General features: G+C 37.6%; 1 protein-coding gene across 2 annotated transcripts in view; it reads right to left on the bottom strand.

Annotated features, from left to right (window-relative positions):
* PRKD1 (protein kinase D1) overlaps positions 1–22,379 on the bottom strand; it is a 341,766-nt gene that overhangs the window by 48,272 nt on the left and 271,115 nt on the right. For both annotated transcript variants that reach the window (XM_040257184.1, XM_040257185.1), the window contains 4 exons: positions 8,740–8,950; positions 7,211–7,288; positions 5,213–5,417; positions 971–1,094 (listed from right to left, as the gene is read on the bottom strand). In XM_040257184.1, the coding sequence (XP_040113118.1) occupies positions 971–1,094; positions 5,213–5,417; positions 7,211–7,288; positions 8,740–8,950 (618 nt within the window). The remainder of the gene's footprint in view (positions 1–970; positions 1,095–5,212; positions 5,418–7,210; positions 7,289–8,739; positions 8,951–22,379) is intronic.

The raw sequence follows: 22,379 nt of genomic DNA, 5'->3' as shown, positions 1-22,379 counted from the left end.
GGAATGCATCCTTGACTTTCTCTTAAGCTTACTGCAGATCTAAACATCCATGATTTGATGATCAGGTCCTTGTGTGTCTGTATGAATGCATGTATTTCTTCTTCTCAGACTAAAATGTCCTAATACTATTCTTGGTCTCTTCTACAACCTATCTTACACCAGTCAAATATACTAAATATGCTTCAAATCTTTTACCACATCTAGGAAAGACTGGATGAAATTCAGCTGAGTCCTACATTAAGTCATGTAAAGCTCTCTCTGGAAGAGAAGGCTGAGATTATAGACACAGCTGTTAGGTTATAGGTGTCAATTTACCTAAAGAAATGATAGGAATTCTACGGCTAGGAGGTGATGAGTAAAACACTACCAATAGCTGAGAAAGAAGCTTATTACTAAAGGTCAGTTACTTTAATTGAAACATACGTCAATACACACACAACCTCATGCTATCAACTATTAGGAAAATAAGAAGTAGTGAGAAACTCAGAGTATAATAAAAATTTTAAATGTGCTGTCTTTTATCTAATAAAATATAAGATTACTATGTTTCTGAATAGGTCAATTTTTAAGTGAACCCTTAAGGATTGAAGAAGTATATAACAGTTATCATTTTTTCTCTCCCTAAAATGCAGTGCTCAAAAATTTTTTTGAATCACAGATGAGCATTCTGAACGTTTTCCCGGCTGCTATAAAAAGATAGGTAGACACTCAAGTTGTTTTGGAATCATCTCAAGTAACACAGGGAAAGGACTTTGTTTCCCTGAGATTGCTGTCCACTCTTTTCTAACTCAGTTGTTTGCTCAACTGCACGGAACACTCGGAGACTGTGAATATTCTCCCCTGATCCTGTACCCTGCCTGCACTAAGGTTTGTTCCTGCTAACCCAGATACCCCACAGTCTCGACAGAGCACCAGAAGCTCCTCTAGTTAAAGCTCACAAGGCCAGCCAAGAGCTGGGTGTGGATCTTACCAGCGGATCCTTGCTGGTGTAGTGGACCATCCATCCCTCCTTCATCACAGTGCTGCTTTTCCTCTTCGTGTGTTTCACGGACTGTACTACTCTCATGAGTGGGATGTTGTTGCTTGTTGATGGACTTGAAAAGTCAAAATAGTTTAAGAAAGAAATGTTTTTAGATACATATCTTCTTTTCCTGCCTAAAGCCTTATTTCAGCTCTCTCAAAGTGAAAGGCAAAAGAAAATTTCAAACCCCATTTTTAGTGAAAGGTGTTCTTCCCTGGTGGCTCAGATGGTAAAGCGTCTGTCTACAATGCGGAAGACCCGGGTTCGATCCCTGGGTCGGGAAGATCCCCTGGAGAAGGAAATGGCAATCCACTCCAGTACTATTGCCTGAAATCCCATGGACAGAAGAGCCTGGTAGGCTACAGACCATGGGGTCGCAAAGAGTCGGTTCACATACATACAACATATTGTCAGAGTACCATGGTTCAGACTCTGGATTGCTCTGAAGAGTGAGAGGTGCTTTATATGTATATCTTAATAATCCCTGAGCAGAATAGTAAGCACCTAGGTTTTCAGGTGAACTAAACACTTGGTGCTCAGTATTGGGGTAAACACTGGGTAGATTACTATCACAGTGTATGGAGGCCACAGTTCAGAGTCACACGTGAATGATCATTTGCTTAATAAATATTATGGCCACAATATTAATCATTTAGATGTAATACGTTAATGTGAATTTCAATCTCTCTCTAGATAATTTCACAAAAATTAGAATCTGCTGTTCAAACTGTCTTTTAAATAACTATTGCTCATGGAATTAGGCCTCTCCTTCATCTCCTTCTTTTCTATCTCTGTGTCTCCACTGACCCACCACTTACATGCCACCAATATTTTGATACTAAAGAAATGTTCATCTTCAAAAGAAAGTGGAGGCATAGGCATTTTCCAGTATTTGAAAAATATTTCTCATGTTATTAAATGAAATAAAATCCAATTATTTTATTGGTCTCCTCTCATAAACGATTTTAGTTATGAATTTTAGTTATGAAGTACCAATGAATATGGCACTTATAAAATGGACATAAAAGTTTGAATACACTTTATAAATCAGAGGTTTGGGAGCTATTTTTATACAGTCAGGTAATACACATTTCAGGCTCTGCAGAATATTTAACTCTGCCATTGTAGTGCAAAAGTAGCCACAGCCATAGCTATGGATGGGCATGGCTATGTTCCAATAAAACTTCATAACACAACAGGCAACAGACTGATCTGGCTATAGTGTGCTGACCACTAGTACAAAAAATGGGGATCATCTATAAACAAAAAGTACAGACAATCAAATCACAAATATGAAGCTCCACACACTTCTGAAACAAAATAAAGAACAGTAAGGTCCAGACATAATGTGATTCTTGTAATAAAGTGTTAGTGGCTCAGTTGTGTCCGACTCTTACTGACCCCATGGACTGTGGCCCACCAGGTTCCACTGTCCATGGAATTCTCCAGGCAAGAATACTGGAGTGGGTTGCCATTTCCTCCTCCAGGGGATCTTCTCCACCCAGGGATCAAACCTATGTTATCTACATTGCAGGCCAACTATAAAATAGATGGTGTCTGCTAAGGTTGATCCTTGATCTATGTATTTGCACACAACAAGCTTTGAATAAATATTAACTTAGTAGTAAATTTTCCGTTTGCAAGTATGTGTAACCCTCACATGCAAAATAAAATGGTCAAAAAATGAGGCAATACCAGGAAAGGATGCAAGCTACACTTCTCCAAGGGAACCCCGACTGCTTAGCTCCAAACTTAGGAGCTTCTTCTACAGTACACAGCTCATTTATAAACAAATTATAGGAAAAGTCTGGACATGTTTCAGCTTGTTCCAGACCACACAGATAAAACAAACATGGCAAAAAAGCAAGTCACATGAATTTTTCGGTTTCCCAGTGTATATATGTTACGTTTACACTATACTGTAGTCTATTAAATGTGTTATGTAGCACTACGCCTAAAAAAAAAAATCAATGTATATTCTTTAACTAAAGATTAGCTTATTGCTAAAAACTGCTAACCAGCATCTCAGCCTTCGGGCAAGATGTAGTCTTTTTGCTGGTGGCAAGTCTTGCCTTATTGTTGATGGCTGCTGACCCATGAGGATGGTGTTTGTTGAAAGCTGGTGTGACTGTGGCGATTTTTAAAAACAGGACAACAGCAAAGTCTGCCACATCAATTGATGCTTCCTTTCACAAATGTAGCACACAATGCTGTTTTATAGCATTTTACCCACAGAACTTCTTTCAAAATTGGACTCAAACTCTGTACTGCATTATAAATTAAATGTGTGTACTAGTATTACTCTAAATCCTTTGCTGTCATTTCAACAGTCTTCACAGCATCTTCATCAGGAGTAGATTCCATCTCAAGAAACCACTTCCTCTGCTCAACTCTTAAAGCTTTATCATGACACTGCAGTCACAGTTTCAGGCTCCATTTCTAATTCTAGTTCTCATGTTATTTGCATCACATCAGCAGCTACTTCCTCCACTCAAAGTCATCCATGAGGTTTGGAAACAACTTCTTCCAAACTCCTGTTAATGTTGATATTCTGACCTCTTCTCATTAAACATGAATATTCTTAATGGTATCTGACGAGTAAATCCTTTTCAGGTTTTCAGTTGACTTTGTCTAGATCTATCAGAAGAATCACTCACTATCTATATGGCAATCTTACAAAATGTATCTCTAAAAATAATAAAAGTTAAATTAGTCCTTGATCCATGGGCTGTAGAACAGATGCTGTGTCAGAAGGCATGAAAACAACAAGAATCTTACCATCCATCTTCATCAGAGGTCTTGGGTGACCAAGTGCATCGTAAATGAGCAGCAGCATTTTGAAAGGAATTTTTTTTTTTTCCTGAGCAATAAGTTGCAACAGTGGACTTAAAATATTCAGTAAATTATGCTCTAAACAGATGCACTGTCATCCAGGCTTTGTTGTTCCACTTACAGAACATAAGCACAGTGGATTTGGTATAATCATTAAGGGTTGTAAGATTCTTCAGAATGGTAAATGAGCACTGGCTTCAACTTAAAGTTACCAGCTTCAGAGTCAGCCTGTCCTTTGAAGCTTTCATCTTCTAGCTGTGAAAGTCTTAGATGACACTGGCTTCAAATACAAGGCTGTTTTGTCTATATTGAAAATGTATGTGTAGCTATCTTCATTAACTTAGCTAGATTTTTTGGCAACTTGCTGCAGTTTGTACATCAGCACTTGATGCTTCAATTCATACTTTTATGCCATGGCAATGGCTTATCCAGTCTTTAATAGCTTCACACTCTCCTTCTGCATCTTCCACACCGCTCAGTCTTCACAGAACTGAAAAGAGTTAGGACCTTGATCTGGATTAGGTTTTGCTGTAAGGGAATGCTGCTGTTGGCTTGAACTTCTATCAAGGTTAAACTATCTCCATCAGCAACAGTGCTGTTTTGCTGTCTTATCATTCATGTGTTTACTGGAGTAGCACTTTTAATTCCATCCAGAACTTTTACTTCGCATCGACAACCTGGCTGATGGTTTACCTCAAGAGGCTGAGCTTCTGACCCATCTCGGCTTTCAACATGCCTTCCTCACTAAGCTTAATTATTTCCAGCTTTTGACTTAAAGTGGGAGACACATGAATGTTTCATTTGAACACTTAAAAGCAATTGCGGGGTTGTTAACAAGCTTAATTTCAATACTGTTGTGTCTCAGGAAATAGGGAGGCCTGAGGAGATGGAGAGAGACAGGAAAATGGCTGGCTTGCAGAGATGTCATAACACATAACGTTTATTGATTAAGCTTACTGTCTTATACAGGCTTGGTTTGTCATGCCCCCAAACAATTACAACAGTAACCTCAAAGTTTACTAAACATAGATCACCCTCACAAACAGGATAATAGTGAACACGTGTGAAATATTGAGAGAATTACCAAAATGTGACACAGAAATGAATGCAAAGTGAGTAAAAGCTTTTGGGAAAACGGTACTGATAGTTGTGCCCTACCCAAGGTTGCCACAGAGGTTCAATTTGTTTAAAAAAAAAAAAAAGGAATACCTGTGGAGTGCAATAAAATAATAAAACCAGGTATGCCTGTAAACACAACTTTAAGTTTTCTCTACAATAGATTAAAATATCAAAGAGCTTTAAGAAGTAAACACCACCTGGGGCTCGCCTGTCTGACCAAGACTGGGAGCGCACCCTCACCTGATGGTTCTGTTGGAGTCCTCGTGGTCCGGGTCTGGATCCTGCATTTCCCCACTGTCACTCTGGCACTCGGCCATCACCATCTCAGCATCCGGGACCATTGCCTCTTCCAGTTCATCCATGAGCCCACTGTTTCTTTCACTGTCATTGTCATCGCTCCCTTCTTCCATGACGACGTCAGACTCTGCCCCAGGGCTAAGCAGATCTACAAAATTGTTTTGCACCCATGAAGATAAGCCTAGTATCCTAGAGCCAAGACTTAAGAGAAAGTTAGGCAATCCTAAAACAAATCAATTGGAAGCCCTAAAAATATAGTCATGTGAATAATTCTTCTTTTCTTTCACTTTCCTTTTAAACTTTAGCTCATAAGTGTCTGAATTTATGAGAGGATAAATATATAATTTTACAAGTAGATGCTCATTTTTTAGTCCCCTAAGCCTAGAAGCATAAATACGTCATGGGGAGCCTTGGAAGGACGCCAAGGGTGATACAGAAACAAAGTGCTAGGAAGCAAAGTGATACCAGTGAAGAGGAAACTGATCTTATTTCAGTAGCACAGCACCCTGGTGGGAAAAAGAAATATGTGGGAGGATGTGGGAAACTTTCACATGCAAGAACACGGAATGTCACTGACTCCTGATATCCCAGTAACTTTTAAAATCATGAATTTCAATATATTAAATTGGTCACATAAGCAGCAGCGTTTAAATAACTATCAAACAAATATTTTATATTTGAAATAATACTGAATCCTGCCATTATACAGTTGATGCTAATGTAGTATAATTACTTACTAATATAAAGCTCTTACTTTAAAATTAGAAAATAGACTGATTAGAGCCTATTTAAGGCTGATGGTTTAAATAGCCTGCCAAGTTTGGAAAATGCACAGTTTTCCAGATCTTTCAGACTGTATAGAAAAATGCAATTTCAAATTAATCAATATAACAAAAACTATACTGTTTCCCCTTGCTTCCAGTTATCTAGTACAGGTTGACATTTCCTGGGCCTGAATAAAATCAATACCACATGCCACTTAAACTGGGAAGACTGCCAAGTTTTTATTTTTGGCAGCACTGCAAAGCCAGAAACTACTATGGGAATGTTTTCCTAGAGAGCTTTCTCTTCTTCTAGAGAAGAAAGGGGAGAACACAGATAATCACTTGTTCTTCAGGAACACAGAAATACTCAACCAGTTTCTCCGATTTTTTACCACCAGTTTTCTTCTCAGAGGAATCAACAATCTGATAGCAGGCTGAAAGTCTAATGCAGTCTGCTATCTATGGGAAAAGTCAGTTTGGGACTCTGCGCCAAACGTTTTGTTCAGAATCCATAAGGAATTCTACCAGGGAAGAAAATGAGAGCTGTTCCTTTAGAACACAGCATTTTTCTTAGGATTCCTTCAAACTTAATCTATGCAATTAAAGTCTTCCCAAAAGAATATTCCTCAATATAGAAAAGGATATGGAGCTTTTAATTGGCTGAATTAAATTTCCTTTTATTATTATTAAAGATGCATGTTAACAAGCACATACACAATGAAAACAGTAACTGGATGGATGAAGAAAGTAGGTAACTGTTTCCAGTCAGTCAATTTCTGTGATTCTTCCCTTTACCGACAGGGAATAAAAGTTAACTTCTGTCTCAACGCTTGGAATAAAAAGGATGGAGGAAAAGACCAATAGGTATAACTTGCAGATATTACAACAATTTCTACATTTCTGAATGAACTAGGATAGGTGTAGAAAATAAGAGTTGGGGAAGAAATCCTGGATATCCATGTTTTCAGTATGAGGTGGTTCATCATGTAAAAATCTAGAAAATCTCTGGTCTTTATCATAACACAATGATGGGTACTTTTCTACAGTAAAGTAGGACAGAGGCTGTAACTTACTGGGTCACAAGTATCTGAATGGAAACAAAAGTAAAAAAAAAAATCCCACTAAGTCCTATATGACACATGCCCTAAGAGGGAGAGAAGGCTGACCTTTTACCTACCTCCATTAATGGTCACTTCACCAAGGCAGTTGTTGGGCACTTTTGGTGCACAGCGTTTATGACAGTTGAATCTGCAATCTAATCACAATGATTTTATTTTTGGTGGCTTAAACAACAAATGCAGGAGACCTGGGTTGGACCCCTGCGTCCGGAATATCCCCTGGAGAAGGGAACTACCCACTCCAGTATTCTTGCCTGGAGAATTCCATGGACAAGGGAGCCTGGTGGGCTACAGTCCATGGGGTTGCAGAGAGTCAGAAACAACTGAGCAACTAACACTTTCACTTTCAAAATAACAGAAATTTATTCTCACACAGGTCTGGAAGACAGAAATCCAAAATCTTCCTGCAGAAGCTCCAGGGGAGAGTCCTGATGACTGGATTCTGACGGTGGCTGGCATTCCTTGGCTTGTGGCCACAGCACTCTAATGTTTGCTTCTCTGGTCATGTCACCTTGTCTTCCTCTGTGTCAAATATCCCTGTCTCTGTCTGGTAAAGATGCTGTGATTGCATCAAACTCTCCTGGATAATCCAGGCTAAACTTCCCATCTCAAAAGCCTTAAGTTAATCACATCCGCAGAGACCCATTTTCTATATAAAGTACCATTTACAGGTTCTGGGGATTAGTACTAGGACACCTTTAAAGGCCATTATCAGCCACCACAACTATGGAAACAGGGGAAAGGTTAGATGATGATCAGAAGGGAGGCTAGGGTCAGAGCCAGAGGAGCAAGGTGGGGAGCTATGTGTACATGGTGAGAGGAGGAGGGAATGTTCACAGGAATCAACCTGGGATCAGCATCCAAAGGAACAAGGGTGGTCAGGAAGCCTGCCTGAGATGAGGCTAACCATGCAAGTTCCGGCTGGTCCCTCCAGGCCAGAGGAGGAAACAGAAGACAAATGACAGAATCCTGCCATTAGGGGAGTGTGGGGTTGAGCCAGGGAAGGCCACTGAGGCAGTGGGGGAAGGAAGGGTGAGCCATTCATCTATACTGACCTGTGAGTAAATCAGAAAACACACCCCTTTCTCTAGACGCTTCACTATCAGCCTTGGAAAAGTATTACTAGCATACTGCTATTGTAAGAGCAAGCACACTTTCAGGGAGAGTACTGTAGTTAACACAAATCTAATGAGGCCCCTTAGGTCTACACAGAGCTTGCACCATCACAGATGTTGGAATAAGCATGTCTAGTAGGGTGCAAGAACCAGGGCGAGTGAGGTTGAGGAGCTCCCCGGTCCAAATGGGAGGCTGAAGGAGGCTTAGGTAAGATCCAGCATGGGCTTCACTGCTGCCCATGGGTAGCGTTTTATAGCCATCCATCTGTCACGTATTATCTCAGTGAGCTAGCTCCACTGAAATGGTCAGGAGGAGGTGGACAGAGGAGCAGGAGGTGAAGGCCTTGAAGGCTGTTTTATTTGGTGCTGATGTTGTAATCACAAGCATTCATCTAGAAAGAAAAGTGATGAGGAAAACAATGATTTCAAATGGATGAGGATCAAGTGCTGGCTGGTGGCAAAGTCATCCTTACCTTTGCACTGCAGGCCCTGCCTGAAGAGCCCCTTGAGAAGCTTCTTACAATACTGGCACACAGTGGGCCGGGTATACGAGTGGATGACGAATGTGTGCGGCACTTTAACTTTGGACAGCAAGATCTTGTCGAGCTGGATGGGTCGCCCAATGTACGACTGGGAATTTGACCTCTTCTCTCGACCAATGAAGGACTCAGATGGTGACTTTTGCTATACGTTTGAAAGACAATAGAGGACAGTAAGTAAAAGACTGATTTATATATTTATATATTTTTATTTTCATTTTGATTTAATTTTTCGACAAAAGGGTTCACATTGTTACTGAGCCGAGGCACTAGTGTAGTAAAACTGACACAAAGAGAGAAATCATTTTCCCAATAAAACACATCCAGCTGTTTAGGTAGTAGTGATGTTCCCAGAGTGATACGGTAAGAGGCAAGTGACCTTGACACAGCATAATATATTTATGTATTTTTAAATTGCTTTTTGTTTTACTATTGTATTTAGTGGACTGAGAAGAATGTCAGAGGAATAAACTAAAACTATGTTCCTGTTTATTAATGTAATTTATTTCCCCTTTACTATCTTACTTGAGTACTTTGCTTTTACATCTGAAAACAGAATTGGAGATGAGAATATTTGAACCTGATTTCTGGGACTTTAAAATAATTTTCAGCTTTTTAGTTTCATTAGTTTTAATGGAGAAATCTAAAGTTGAAAGCAAACCAAAGTATGGTTCTAAATCTCACTGCATATACTACTTCACTGACATTTACTAAAGAGTCACATGTACAAAATGTAAGAAATTAAGGAGGATAATAAATGAAAAGCAAATCTCCCCAGTCTGTCCCATACAGTCCCATCTGAAAAGGGCCGATAGTTTCCTTGGATTTTCTCCAAGAAAAAAAATATATATGTAATTTAAAATTATTCTTTAACCATATAAAAGTAGAGTTAAACTTATACTATCATTTATATAATTGAGAAACAGTGACTACTAGATTATATAAGACTCACAAATATTAATGTTTCGGTTACAATTATACCTCTGTACACTCCTGTTTCTCATTTTGTAATTACATCATCAGCTCAGTATACAGATTTAAAAAAATAAATGAATTAAAATGAACTGTGTTTCCAGTGTTTTTGAACAATTTCATGGTATCTCTTGATATCATGAAAATATACTTGTGAATCATCAGAAATAATAATCATTGGAATTAAAGAACTGAATTACTTTTTAATAGTCATTATAATTATATAATTCATTTATTAAGCTCTTAACTTAGTATTAACTCTGAATAATCACTGTTTTAGGTACCTTATAAGACAGGCCTTGTTATCTATAGTTGAGGTATCTAATTTTGGGGTCAAATGCTAGTACATAGTACAGTCAAAACATGAATCTACATTTGTCTGCTTCTAGAGCGCTTGTATTATCACCTTACTTAGTTAATTTCTAATTTGGGTAATTACTGAAAAGATGAGAAACAAATCATATATACATATAATTTCTATCCCTTTCAATGTCTATCTTTTCATCAAGTGGGAAAATTTTGATTTACAGATTCACTAGCTGCAATAAAAAGAAATTTGAAATGAGATTCTACTTAGGGATATTATGTCTACAGTTACATTTATAACTTCAATTCCATAAAAAACTATGAAGCAGAATTATTCTGGAAGGGTTCAACTCTTGCAGAGACATCATGTGAGCTTTTAAAACTGAGTCTAAGGTTTGCCAAATCAGAATCATAAATATATTGAATAAATACCTTCAGTGGAATTTAATTTTACTGGGAAATAAATAAATTCATTGGGTTAGGTCCTGTTTTAACAATCCAATGGGCCAGTTTTAAGTACACAAAAATGAAAAGTGGTATTTTTCCACAGTTGGAAAGTTTCACCACTCAAAACAAAAGCTGATCTGTTGTCACACTTTCTTAGCAGACTTACAATGTTCTCAAATTTGGAAAATCATATGAGAAGTTGACCAAATTACTTTTCAGTTATTATTCTTAACTTAAGAGACTTAATTCTAAGCTGTGTAGACAAAGCCAGTTTGATGTTGGATTATTCTGTATACCATGGGGCAAATTCACTTAGATGAGCAAGAGGCAGTCAGATAAAGCTGAATGTTTTCTTCTCACCCAACATGGTAACATTCACAGAAACACTACCACAAACTACAAGAACCAAATTATTCCTAAGAAGTCATTTCATTTATTACCTTCAAGGCAGGATTACATAAGAAATTTTAAAACCTTACATGATTCTAGGGAAAAGAAACTGGCTGTTATTTTGTGGCTGAGTCTGTACTGCACATTCAGGCAAAGATGAGATTCACACAGCCACATGTATCCTTGGCACTGAATAACAATAAACTGCAGATTTATGGTGTCAAAATGAAAACTAGCATTTAAGATACAATAGCAACCTAAGATTTTAACAACATTATCAAAGGGTTCTCTTGTCATTTATAGCATCTTAAAATCAACTGGCAACACAACCATTCTCATGATTCCCTTTCCTTACAGTTCCAAATATAATCAGTCATTTTCAATGTGGCCTCTGTTTCTAAATGAAAAGTGAAGTTTTAAAATCATGAGATGGGGGGTGCATGCATGTGGTAACTGATGTACTGGAGACTGAACTGTATTCTATGTTTCTGAGAGTTTACACATATACATTTATACCTGCTTTTCCCTGTTATGCAGCAAAATTAAGAGCTAAGACAAAAAAAGAAGACTGGGTTACTATCTGATGACTTTGTAAATGCTTACTGAAATATTTATCCATTCTTCAAATTGTGAAAAAAAAGCTTTACTGATATATGAGATTGTAAAACAAACATAAAAATAAGATCCTATGAAATAAGGCCATTGACCTATAATATAAATTTATATTGATAATATTTATCTACATATCATTGGTTACATAAATGTTTAACAATCATCATTTTCTGGAATCCTGCCAATCATCCTTTCTAATAATATAAAAGCAAATAAAATGCTTCTAAGGATTTTCAGAATCAGTGATACATTTTGATTAATAATTCACATTCAGTTACCATTTTAATAAAGTTACTAGTTGTAATTTCTATTTTTATGTGAAATTTTATTTGAAGGTATATATGCCAAAAAACCACATTACCATATTTTTTTGTTTGAAGCATCAAGTTACAGAGTAGGCAAAAATTCAGAAGTTAGTAATTTTAAAAGAAATAGAGGATGGTTTAAAAAATCTCATTGATCTAAATTAAACTAGCTTGGACTTTAAGATAATTTCAATAGGAAAGCAGACTTACAATTCAAAGGGTAATGCTGATTTAAATAATTAGTTTTTATGGAAGAATCTGCCTGCAATGCAGAAGCCCTGGGTTTGATCCCTGGGTTGGGAAGATCTCCTGGAGGAGGGCATGGCAACCCACTCCAGTATTCTTACCTGGAGAAGCCCATGGACAGAGAAGCCTGGCAGGCTACAGTCCATGCAGTCGCAACGAGTCAGACACGACAGAGCGACTAAGCACAGTACATGGATGTTATGCATTATTATACAAAGAAAAGAGATATGGTATCATTGTATTTCTTCATTAACTTACTTCATTTTAATATTTTTTATGTACTTGTATATTTGTATTAAGTGAACTGAAAGTGCTAGTTGCTCAACAGTGTCTGACTCTTTGGGACCCCATGGACTGTAGCCTGCCAGGCTCCTCCATCCATGGAATTCTACAGGCAAGAATATGGCAGTGGGTAGACATTCCCTTCTGGGGATCTTCTCGACTCAGGGATCGAACCTGGGACTCCTGCACTACAGGCAGATTCTTTACTGTCTGAGCCAAGGAAGTATATTTGTATACTTAATCATTATAAGTACATCACATTTTTTAAATAAGATCTTTAATTATGGTAGAGAAAATTCTCGCTTACCTATCAACACTAGTAAAGTTTTTACTAGGTTTACTAGTTTAACTAAATGGTGTTTAAATTAATCTCCACTGTTACTTGCTGTTCCAGTCTGGCACTGTGTATTTGGTGAACCTAGGCAATCTGCAGAATGAGTGTTGTGTTTTTTGTTTTTTTTTTTTCTCTCTGGGAATAGAGAGGAAAGTTGAAATGTTTTAGAAAGGAAGAAGCAAACAGCAACATTTTGTTTCATTCTGCTTCATTATTATGGGTAGGGCAATGACTGGCTCAAAACTCTGAACAGATATAACATTCTCTTCTCTATAATTATGGTAAGCACATGCAAGAGGATGCGCTTCTAAAAATTTACATTTTTACAGTAGCCATTAGGCTTATGTATTGTTCTTTTCCTGAGTGGAGGAGTTTGGATCAAATTGTAGGTGTGAAACTTTTTTGAGAGCTGACATCACTGTATGACATGGCATTTGTATGGACTGATGTTAATGATCTGATCTGGCAAATTACAGATGATGAAAAGTATAAAGATCTCTCTTATTCTCATTGTTTAAGAAGGATCACAGTCATGAATGGGAGAGAATATGAGAACAGAAAAATGATGAAAGCTGAATTTTAAAGCCAAGATTAGACATTAAAGATTCTAGAGATTAAAATGTTTTTAAAGACTGTGGTTTCCTGAAGTGTCTGTAACATCCACATGTTAACAGTGTTTCACGTGAAATGACTGCTGAAGTTAAAACTGTATGCACTGAACACCTACTTATAGAGACAATGCATCTTGCTTCTCTAGGCAAGGAATCTGTTTTTTAACCTGGTATATTAAATAATGACTCAGCAAGTTTGGAACCCTCCCAGGAAATGACTGCTTAGATTACATTATGGAAACTCCAACTGCCAGCACATCTTTAAACATTCAACAGGACTGTGAAACAATTTCCCAACAAGGTATATTCCACTTCACAGTTCAAAATGAATTCTCTTTATTAGTAAATCTAAAAAACAGAGGGGGAAAAACTGCCTTTACTTGTGGTTTCTTGTCATTTATGTAAAAATTAAAAATAAGATTTCCTGACAGATAAAAGTCACTTTATAAAAAGCAGCATTCAAATGAAACTTTATCCAGTATTAAAATATTTATGTTTATTAAATAAAGTCCACTTCATAGACCCATAATGGCGACTGAATTTGGAGTGACATAAATTCCTATTGAGTTAAAAAGAAACGGAAAAGGTAATACTTTTGTGTACACTTTGAAGTCTCTTTCTGGATTTATCATTTTCAGCACTCCTTTTGGTCTTAATCATCAACACAATGGGGCTTCCCTGGTGGCTCAGACAGTAATAAATCTGCCTGCAATGCAGGAGACCCAGGTTCAACTACAGGGTCAGGAAGATGGAGGAGGGAATGACTACCCACTCCAGTATTCTTGCCTGGAGAATTCCATGGACAGAGGAGCCTGGTGGGCTACAGTCCATGGGGTCGAAAAGAGTCGGACACGACTGAGTGAGTAACACTTTCACATTTGCACTTTTCACTACACAGTAAACTCCTAAGGCAAGGAAAGTGTCTTAATCACACTTGTCTTCTGTTGGTAGAAAGAAGAACCTGGTACAATGTAAGTAATAAGCAATGCTTGAACAATAATGAATGTTTTCAAGAAATAAATGTATGCAAATAATGGATGAGACATTTCAATAGAGATGTTCAAAATACAGACTGTTGATACAAGCATTAAAAAAAAAAAAATAGTATTACATGCACTGTAACACCGACACACTTGCTCTACAGAATTTCAATTTTGAGAGACTACAATTGACTAAGCAATGTTTTTCACTGGAACTGTTCTCTGTACTTGTCTGCCTGCTCCTCATCCCTACTTAGCATATACAACACGTATACAATGTCTATCACAACCCTTCTGCTCTAAAAAGAGGACAGGCGGAAAGCTCAGATATGCACCGGTAGGCTGTTAATATTAGTGGGTGTCAGGAATGCAACAGAGAATGTTGGAGCTTATGGAAAACTGGAGAGGACAGGTTCAGTTCAAAAGTGATGGCTGTGGCTCAAACACTTCTAATGGCTGCCATGTGACTGCAAAAGCCTTATGTTTTCAGCTTTTTTAGTTTTACAAAAGAAGCAGAAAATCTAGGTGCTTTATGAAATAACTCTATTTCTAAATATCGGTGACTCTGAAAACAATTCTGAAACATTCAGTCAACTGAACTGGGGAATAAATCTGGTCATGGGGAGGAGTTTGAGACCTCTGGATTAGATAAAGACATAAATCACTTTCTATAACTTTTGTATGTACCAAATTGTTTTCATGGCACTTCATGTAAATTCATCAACTCATTTCAATCTCATGATCACCAGGTTTTTTAAAGATAAGGAAACTGAACCATAGAAAGATTACATCATCTGCCCAAGATCATACAGCCTGTAAAATGCAGAACCATGAACTCAGGTAGTCTTGTTCCAGGCTTGCTTCCTCTTTTCTTAGTCTCTCCCAGCTCTCATATCCCCTGATTTTATACTAATATAAAAATAGAAAATATTTTCTGCCCTCCATTTAAGTCATGAAAGAAGAGTTCATAGAAATGAGAATAACAAAGCAACAGTATGTTCCACATGTCAAGTGCATTGTGAAAATATTGTGAACCATTTAACCTTAAACCACAGAAGATTTTTTCAAGCAGTTTGCCTGTGCTCAGAGGATAGCATCAGAGTCAAACATGTGTCCAGAACATTATGACTAGCAGAATATATAGCTTCTATTGTTTAAGTATCACTCAGTTGCCTGCCTACTTTCCTATCCAGCTGCTGTTATGCTTAAAAGATACAAGTACCACTGTGTGACACAAAGCCAAGCAAACATTAACCTTTTATTACTGAAGTGTTAAGATCTAGCCTTTTTGATTATCAAAGAACTGGGCAGAATAGTGCCTTATAACAATTTGCCCCTACTGCTATCAAGATGGATCTACCTAATTTAACAAGTGATTCCTAGGACAAATTCTACCCAAAGGCTCAAGTCAGATGCTATAGGACATACAAAGATTAGTCAGTACCAGTCTCTGTGCCCAATAAGCTTACTACCCAACAGAATTCTGGACACAACATAACTGTTGTTATTAACTTGTGCCCTTTCCTTCTTTAGGTTCTGCCTTACTCTTCAGATTCCAGGTAATATATCACCTTCTCCAAAAGGCCTCCAGACTACCTCATTTCCTGCCCACATGCCTTCCACACTCTTTTACTCTCTGGCCCATCATACTTTCTCCTCCAGGGCAATTACTGCAGCCTACAACTTGTCTTACTTACCTGTTTATTAGGTAAACATAACCATCTCCCTTCAGTAGAATATAAGTTCCATGAGTATGGAAACTTGACAATTTTGTTCATCACTGTATCATCAACTTCTGGAAAACTGCCTCCCACAGAATAAGTGCCCATATGCATCCAGGTTCAAAGAAAAAATAAACCACTTCCATGGTGGAGATGAAGGGGTCATTCAGAAAAGGAGTTTCCTGAAGAAGACGTACTGGGTATGGACCCTGAAGGGAGTCTTGCCATGCAATGGCTATGTTAACTATTATTAGCAGCCAAAATTCTGTTTGGGACAATTCAGTCCTCCCCGTCTTTGGACTGACTGGTTCTACTGCTGCTAAGTCGCTTCAGTCGTGTCTGACTCTGTGCGACCCCATAGACAGCAGCCCACCAGGCTCCCCCATCCTTGGGATTCTCCAGGCAAGAACACTGGAGTAGGTTGCCATTTCCTTCTCCAGTGCATGAAAGTGAAAAGTCAAAGTGAAGTCGCTCAGTCATGTCCAACTTCGCGACCCCATGGACTGCAGCCTACCAGGCTCCTCCATCCATGGGATTTTCCAGGCAAGAGTACTGGAGTGGGGTGCCATTGCCTTCTCCTTGGACTGACTAGAGGCTTCTTTTATATACTCTGAAGCCTGTTTATCCCACTTGGAAATGTACTAGTGAAACATGACAGTGAATGCTTAGTCTCAGGCTATTTTATGAAGGGAAAAGAAACGATTGACATCTTTCCACAACACTTAGATGAGTATTTCATCTCAAAAATGGGGAATCTGGGATTTTCCAGAACAGTTCCTGGGCAACAGGCAAGTCTCAACAGCCCTGTGAAATGGAGTTCAGATATGAACACTCTGGTGCCATGCCCTGTAATTCCCTGAGTGGAGGGTATGGTGTTTGGTGAATTTTAAATTGTTTGGTGCTATTCTGTTACAATTTTGACTCTATAGGGCTGGAACTACCTGTCAAGTGTGCAGATAAATGAGTTTGGCTACTCAGTTGGATACCCTAAATATACAGCATAAATAAAATCTAATCAACACCTTTTCAAAACATTGAAAAGGACTGCTACAGGGCAGAAAAAAAGTATACCCCCTGCTCAGAGGTGATGGATGCTGTTTCACAGTAGAGAATCCACTTTTAATGTTTGAAGCAATTTGTGAAAGCTTTCACACTAATAAAATATATAATCTCTTAAAAATACAAGGTGATCTGGATTTGCTGAGTGCTAAAGCAGTCTTGGAAGTTACATTAACTTTTATATTGCCTCACTCTTTTTAAGTAAACAGAAATGAAGGATAAAGGAATCTAACTATTTTCTTAAGCAATCCACCCTTTCCAGGGAAAGCGCTAGACCTTTTGGAGAGTTGTTACAAATTGCATGCACTGTTCTTCCAAAATGTCAGTTAGTTACAGTCTGTAAATCTGTGGGTTCTTGGAGGAAAGGGGAAACATAAGACCACCTCTCCATACGCATAAACTTGAGGGCAGTGTAACCTTAACGTCACATGCTATACATTCACGAAATAAAAATGGAGCATTTCCACTGAGGAAGGAAGTAACTTTGCATATCAACAAGTGGAGGGCTTTGACTGTCAGATTTCATCTACATATAGAATGTAAACTGGAAGGTAAGCAGATCCTGTGGAAAATTCAAGAATAGCGATTTTAGGGATACATATTCTCATGGTGGGCTTCCGTAGTGGCTCAGAATGTAAAGAATCTGCCTCCAATGGAGGAGAAAGTGAAAGTGAAGTTGCTCAGTCGTGTCTAATTCTTTTCAACCCCATGGACTGTAGCCTATGAGCCTCCTCCATCCATGGAATTTTCCAGGCAAGAATACTGGAGTGGGTTGTCATTTTCTTCTCCAGGGATCGAACCCGGGTCTCCTGCACTGCGTTGCAAGCAACTGCTTTTACTTAGTCTGAGCCACAGGGAAGTGCAGGAGACTCGGGTTCAATCCCTGGGTCAGAAAGATCCCCTAGAGAAGGATATTTGACCCTGATTGAATTGACAGTGGGCTTGGCCTCAGTTTATGAGTTCATGGGAAAGCTGAATGAAACAATCTGGAAAGATGCTTTCCTATCAATTACTGCCTTGGACATACCAAGAAGAAGCTGGAAAAAACATGACATAAACACAGTGCAAAGCTGCAAAGTTGCCTCTCCCTTCAAAAACGGCCCACACGGATAACTCTACAGTGTTTTATAGAAGCTTAGCCTATAACAATCAATGATGAATATATAGTATGTGTGTATATGCATGTGCACATGTGCTTTTGCAAGAATCAAAGAGTAGATTTTAATGCAACTTAAAACAGAAAAAAGAAAAGTATGAGACTTTTTTCTTTACCTACAAAAAAAAAAAAAAGAAGCTGACTTTTAAAAGTATAGGAAAGAATTAACTCAGTGAAATTATGTCAGTGTACATAGCTACAGAAAAACAGACACTTCCAAAAACTGGGCTATTTGGGGAAAAGTCCATTTGTTCATAACTTCTGGACTCTGTTGTATCTTGCATCCCACTATATTTATTACCAAAATTGCAATACTCTTATTACTCTTCTTGAGAAGGGAGTGATGACTTCATCTCACCAGACAGAACCAATCTAATGGTCAGAACCAGGTCTTGTGGACCAAGTAAAATGATGTATCTAAATATTTGTGAACACACTGATAAAACATTTTAGAAACTGAATTATTTCTAAAGTTTCTAGAAGTTTAATTTATAGTACCAATTTCAATCTTCCATTCGCTTCACTCCTCCTTATTATTTCTTCTATACAAACCTTTATTTTTTCTTGAGTCAGAACATTTATGAAGATACAGAAACTCTCCAAGTAAAAACGAGCAACCTTTTTTCATAGTACTCAGCTAGGAGCACTGTGGTCACAACTGCTGACTATGGCAGGCTGGATGTGACACTAGACGGGCACAGACAGCCACTGAGCAAATGCTTGTCACTGGTAACAGGGTGGGTGTGGGGCGGTTTTGCATCTTAAAGCAGAGAACGATGCTTTGTGTCTTAAGGCATGGCTGTGGAGGAGTGCTAAGGAGGCCAAGGTATCTTTGCAATATGACTGCACAAGTCTTCACTAAAGATTCATTCATTTAAAAGATCAGTCGGTAAATGTGGACAAGTGGTATATGATGTCCCCTTCCTCAGTGGAGTTCATGAAGAACTCTCCAGCTGTGTTCACATTTAGAATTCCACATCTGGAAGTCTATGTGCAGCTGCTACTGCTGCTAAGTCACTTCAGTCGTGTCCGACTCTGTGTGACCCCATAGACGGCAGCCCACCAGGCTCCCCTGTCCCTGGGATTCTCCAGGCAAGAACACTGGAGTGGGTTGCCATTTCCTTCTCCAGTGCATGAAAGTGAAAAGTGAAAGTGAAGTCGCTCAGTCGTGTCCAACCCCTAGCGACCTCATGGACTGCAGCCTACCAGGCTCCTCCATCCATGGGATTTTCCAGGCAAGAGTACTGGAGTGGGGTGCCATTGCCTTCTCCATCTATGTGCAGAGTATGAAATAATAATGTACCTATGATAAGCTAGACACAATGGATGAAATCAGGCAACAGCTGATTAACAGCACATCAAAGTAGGCCTCACACTCTTAATTTTGCTGATGGGCTCCTTCCTGGCAAACCTACCACTACACATACTCTTCTGACTCTCAGGAGAAGGGCTGCTTGAAGAATTCTTGGATGTCTTTTCCTCACTGGAAGTATACACTGGAGAATTAGTTTACACAATCATCAAAAGAAATCTCAAAATATCTGGCTAATGTACTACGTAGACGTCATGGCACATATTGAAATGGAAAAACGACTTATTCATTCAGATTAATCACCAGGATTCCTGGAACTCCAGAACACAAGTGTAACAAGTAAAGTCTCTACCTCTAGATAGACTTCTGCTTCTTTGGAAAATATCCTGGAAAATATTTGGCCAGAAATTTCACCATAGTTACATTCAGGATTAGAAATAACTTCCCCCCCATTATTTGCTCATTTGAAAGGAATCTATCTTGACTATTATAAAGCATATCAGGATCATATCCAATTACAGGTAGATAATGTAATACTGGTATGCTTGTTTTTTTTTTTTTAATTAATGAATAGAAACAGTAACTGAATGAGTCATCTTGTGGGCAGAGTTTCTAGGAAGTATGCAGCAAAGAGTTCCTTTTGGTACAATGCTTGTCTTAACTAAATGGGAGTCAGTAAACTTTATAAAAAATAATAGCAGTTTACAGCAAATTATTATTTAGAAAATATGTACCCTCTCATAAAGAGTTAAACTGAATATTTTCCAAATTTAATAAAAAAAAAACCTAACATATGTGAAGTGTATAAACAGTCAAACATAGGAAAAGCTTTTTAAATAAGCAATTTATATTCTAATAACATCTGTAAGGCAGTCTGAATGTTAAGAATTACCAAAAAGACTTGTCTAAAAGCATTTAATTTCACACACACACACAATTCTAGAGCCTCTTAACTTCAAAGCTGTAATAGTAAATGTTTCCTTAAAGACACTTTAAAACATTTAAAATAACTTCAGCCAAGTTCTTAAATTTTTAAAAAATTCCATAAGGCCTACCTAACTTTAAAAAAAAAAAAAACACACACAATCACGCCATGACTGTATCCTGTCATTACAAAGGACACCGGTGCTTTAAATTCTGTTCCATTTTCTAACTTGACTTCAGCTCACTCATGTAAAGAGAAAACTATTCTTCTGAATCATTTGAAAAGAATATAATATTTAATCTGCCTACAATGATTTATTTTCAATAGTATTCCACTTACAGTAAGATAAGGAGTGAAAATATGTTTTCTCTGTTTTAAAATATCAGTATGGGAAAAAGCCATCAAAAACACATGTAAAATTGAAGATATACTTCCACCATTGATTAACAGATAGAACAGTACATATTCTAAATAACAACCAACAAGCAACTCAACAGAGAAAGAGACAGGGAATTCACCACGGGTAAAATACAAATGGCCAATAAATAAATGAAAAGCTGTTTCTCTTCTCTAGTAAAGACATGATATTTACTAATAGAAATTATTTTACTTATCCAATTAGTGGATAATTGGATAATTAAAAAATACTGATAAATTGACTGTTGGGAAGAGTATGAGGAAACAGACTCTCATACACTGTAGTCAGTGAAGTTATAAATTTAAACTTTTACAACGTTTTGAAGAACTAGTTGGCCACAAAATGCATATATTCTTTAGTCTACTTGGCTTCTAAGGATATAACCTTCTGGAGTCAGTCAACAGATACTTACTGATAAACCTACAATTAAACCTATAATAAGTTTACAAATGTGAAAGAAATACAGACAAGGACACTTATTTCAGAATTGTTTTTTAAAGAGGAACCAATCTAATAGATAGAGATTAATTAACATGCATCATTGCAATGTAATACCAGGAGCTTCTACAAAAACTTTTTGTTTGCATTTTGTTTCCCTCAGCAGCTAATCCATGAAGGCCTAGCTGCCCGTAAGCTGTACAACTTGCATAGAAAAGCCAGCTACTCTTCAGTCCTCTTTTACACAATCTGCTCTGAATTCAGTACAGGAGGGTGAAGTGGAAAATGCTTCCTATCCTTGTTTGGCTTTATTCCCAAAGGATAATTTGAAGGGAAAGATACTACTCCACATTTAAAATTATGTCTGGAAGGCACTGTAAATTACAAAATTTTAATTTATAAGAATATCATTGACCTAGCATTTACTCTGGACTTTTCTAAGTAGGGCACATTTTGAACTAGGTTGATTTTTCAAACATGGGAATTTACTATTATTGAAGAAGATCTCTTCATTTTACATCTCATGAATCAAGATATCTTGACTTCTCAATTTTATTTAACCCAGAACATGTTCTGGTTGTGTTTTCATTAGTGTCCTTTGTTAGAGTTACCTTAACAAGACCATTTTAGAATGGACACTGATAACGGTATTTGACATTTATAGTCTCATGAAGGAAAATAATAATATGTCAACCCTCAATTCACCAGAAGTACAGAAAAGAAAAATGAAACATTAACAAGTCAACTGGTCAAAACAAGTTATCACAATAAGAGCACTGCTGTATATCCTGCTTTAAGACTTGACTTCTCCCCAGTGTTTAGGTCGTTAATTGCCTAAGATGGATAAAAAGTCAATTTTTTGAGGGGGTATTTCTCAAAACCTTTATGAAAGAAATGAGCTTCTTTTCCAGATATAATTTCTTCTTGGATTGAGACCTTAATACATACAGTTGCATACCATCCTTTTTAAATAGACTGTGATTAGACTATAAATTAAATAGACTGTGATGATACATTAAGAAAAAGCTCCTTTCCTAAAAAGTTGTAGTCATTTTCAGAT

Source organism: Oryx dammah, unplaced genomic scaffold (assembly GCF_014754425.2).
Source record: "Oryx dammah isolate SB20612 unplaced genomic scaffold, SCBI_Odam_1.1 HiC_scaffold_16, whole genome shotgun sequence".
NCBI lineage: Eukaryota > Metazoa > Chordata > Mammalia > Artiodactyla > Bovidae > Oryx > Oryx dammah.
The sequence above is the reverse complement of the archived record's forward strand: the minus strand, read 5'-3'. Positions and strand labels throughout refer to the sequence as shown.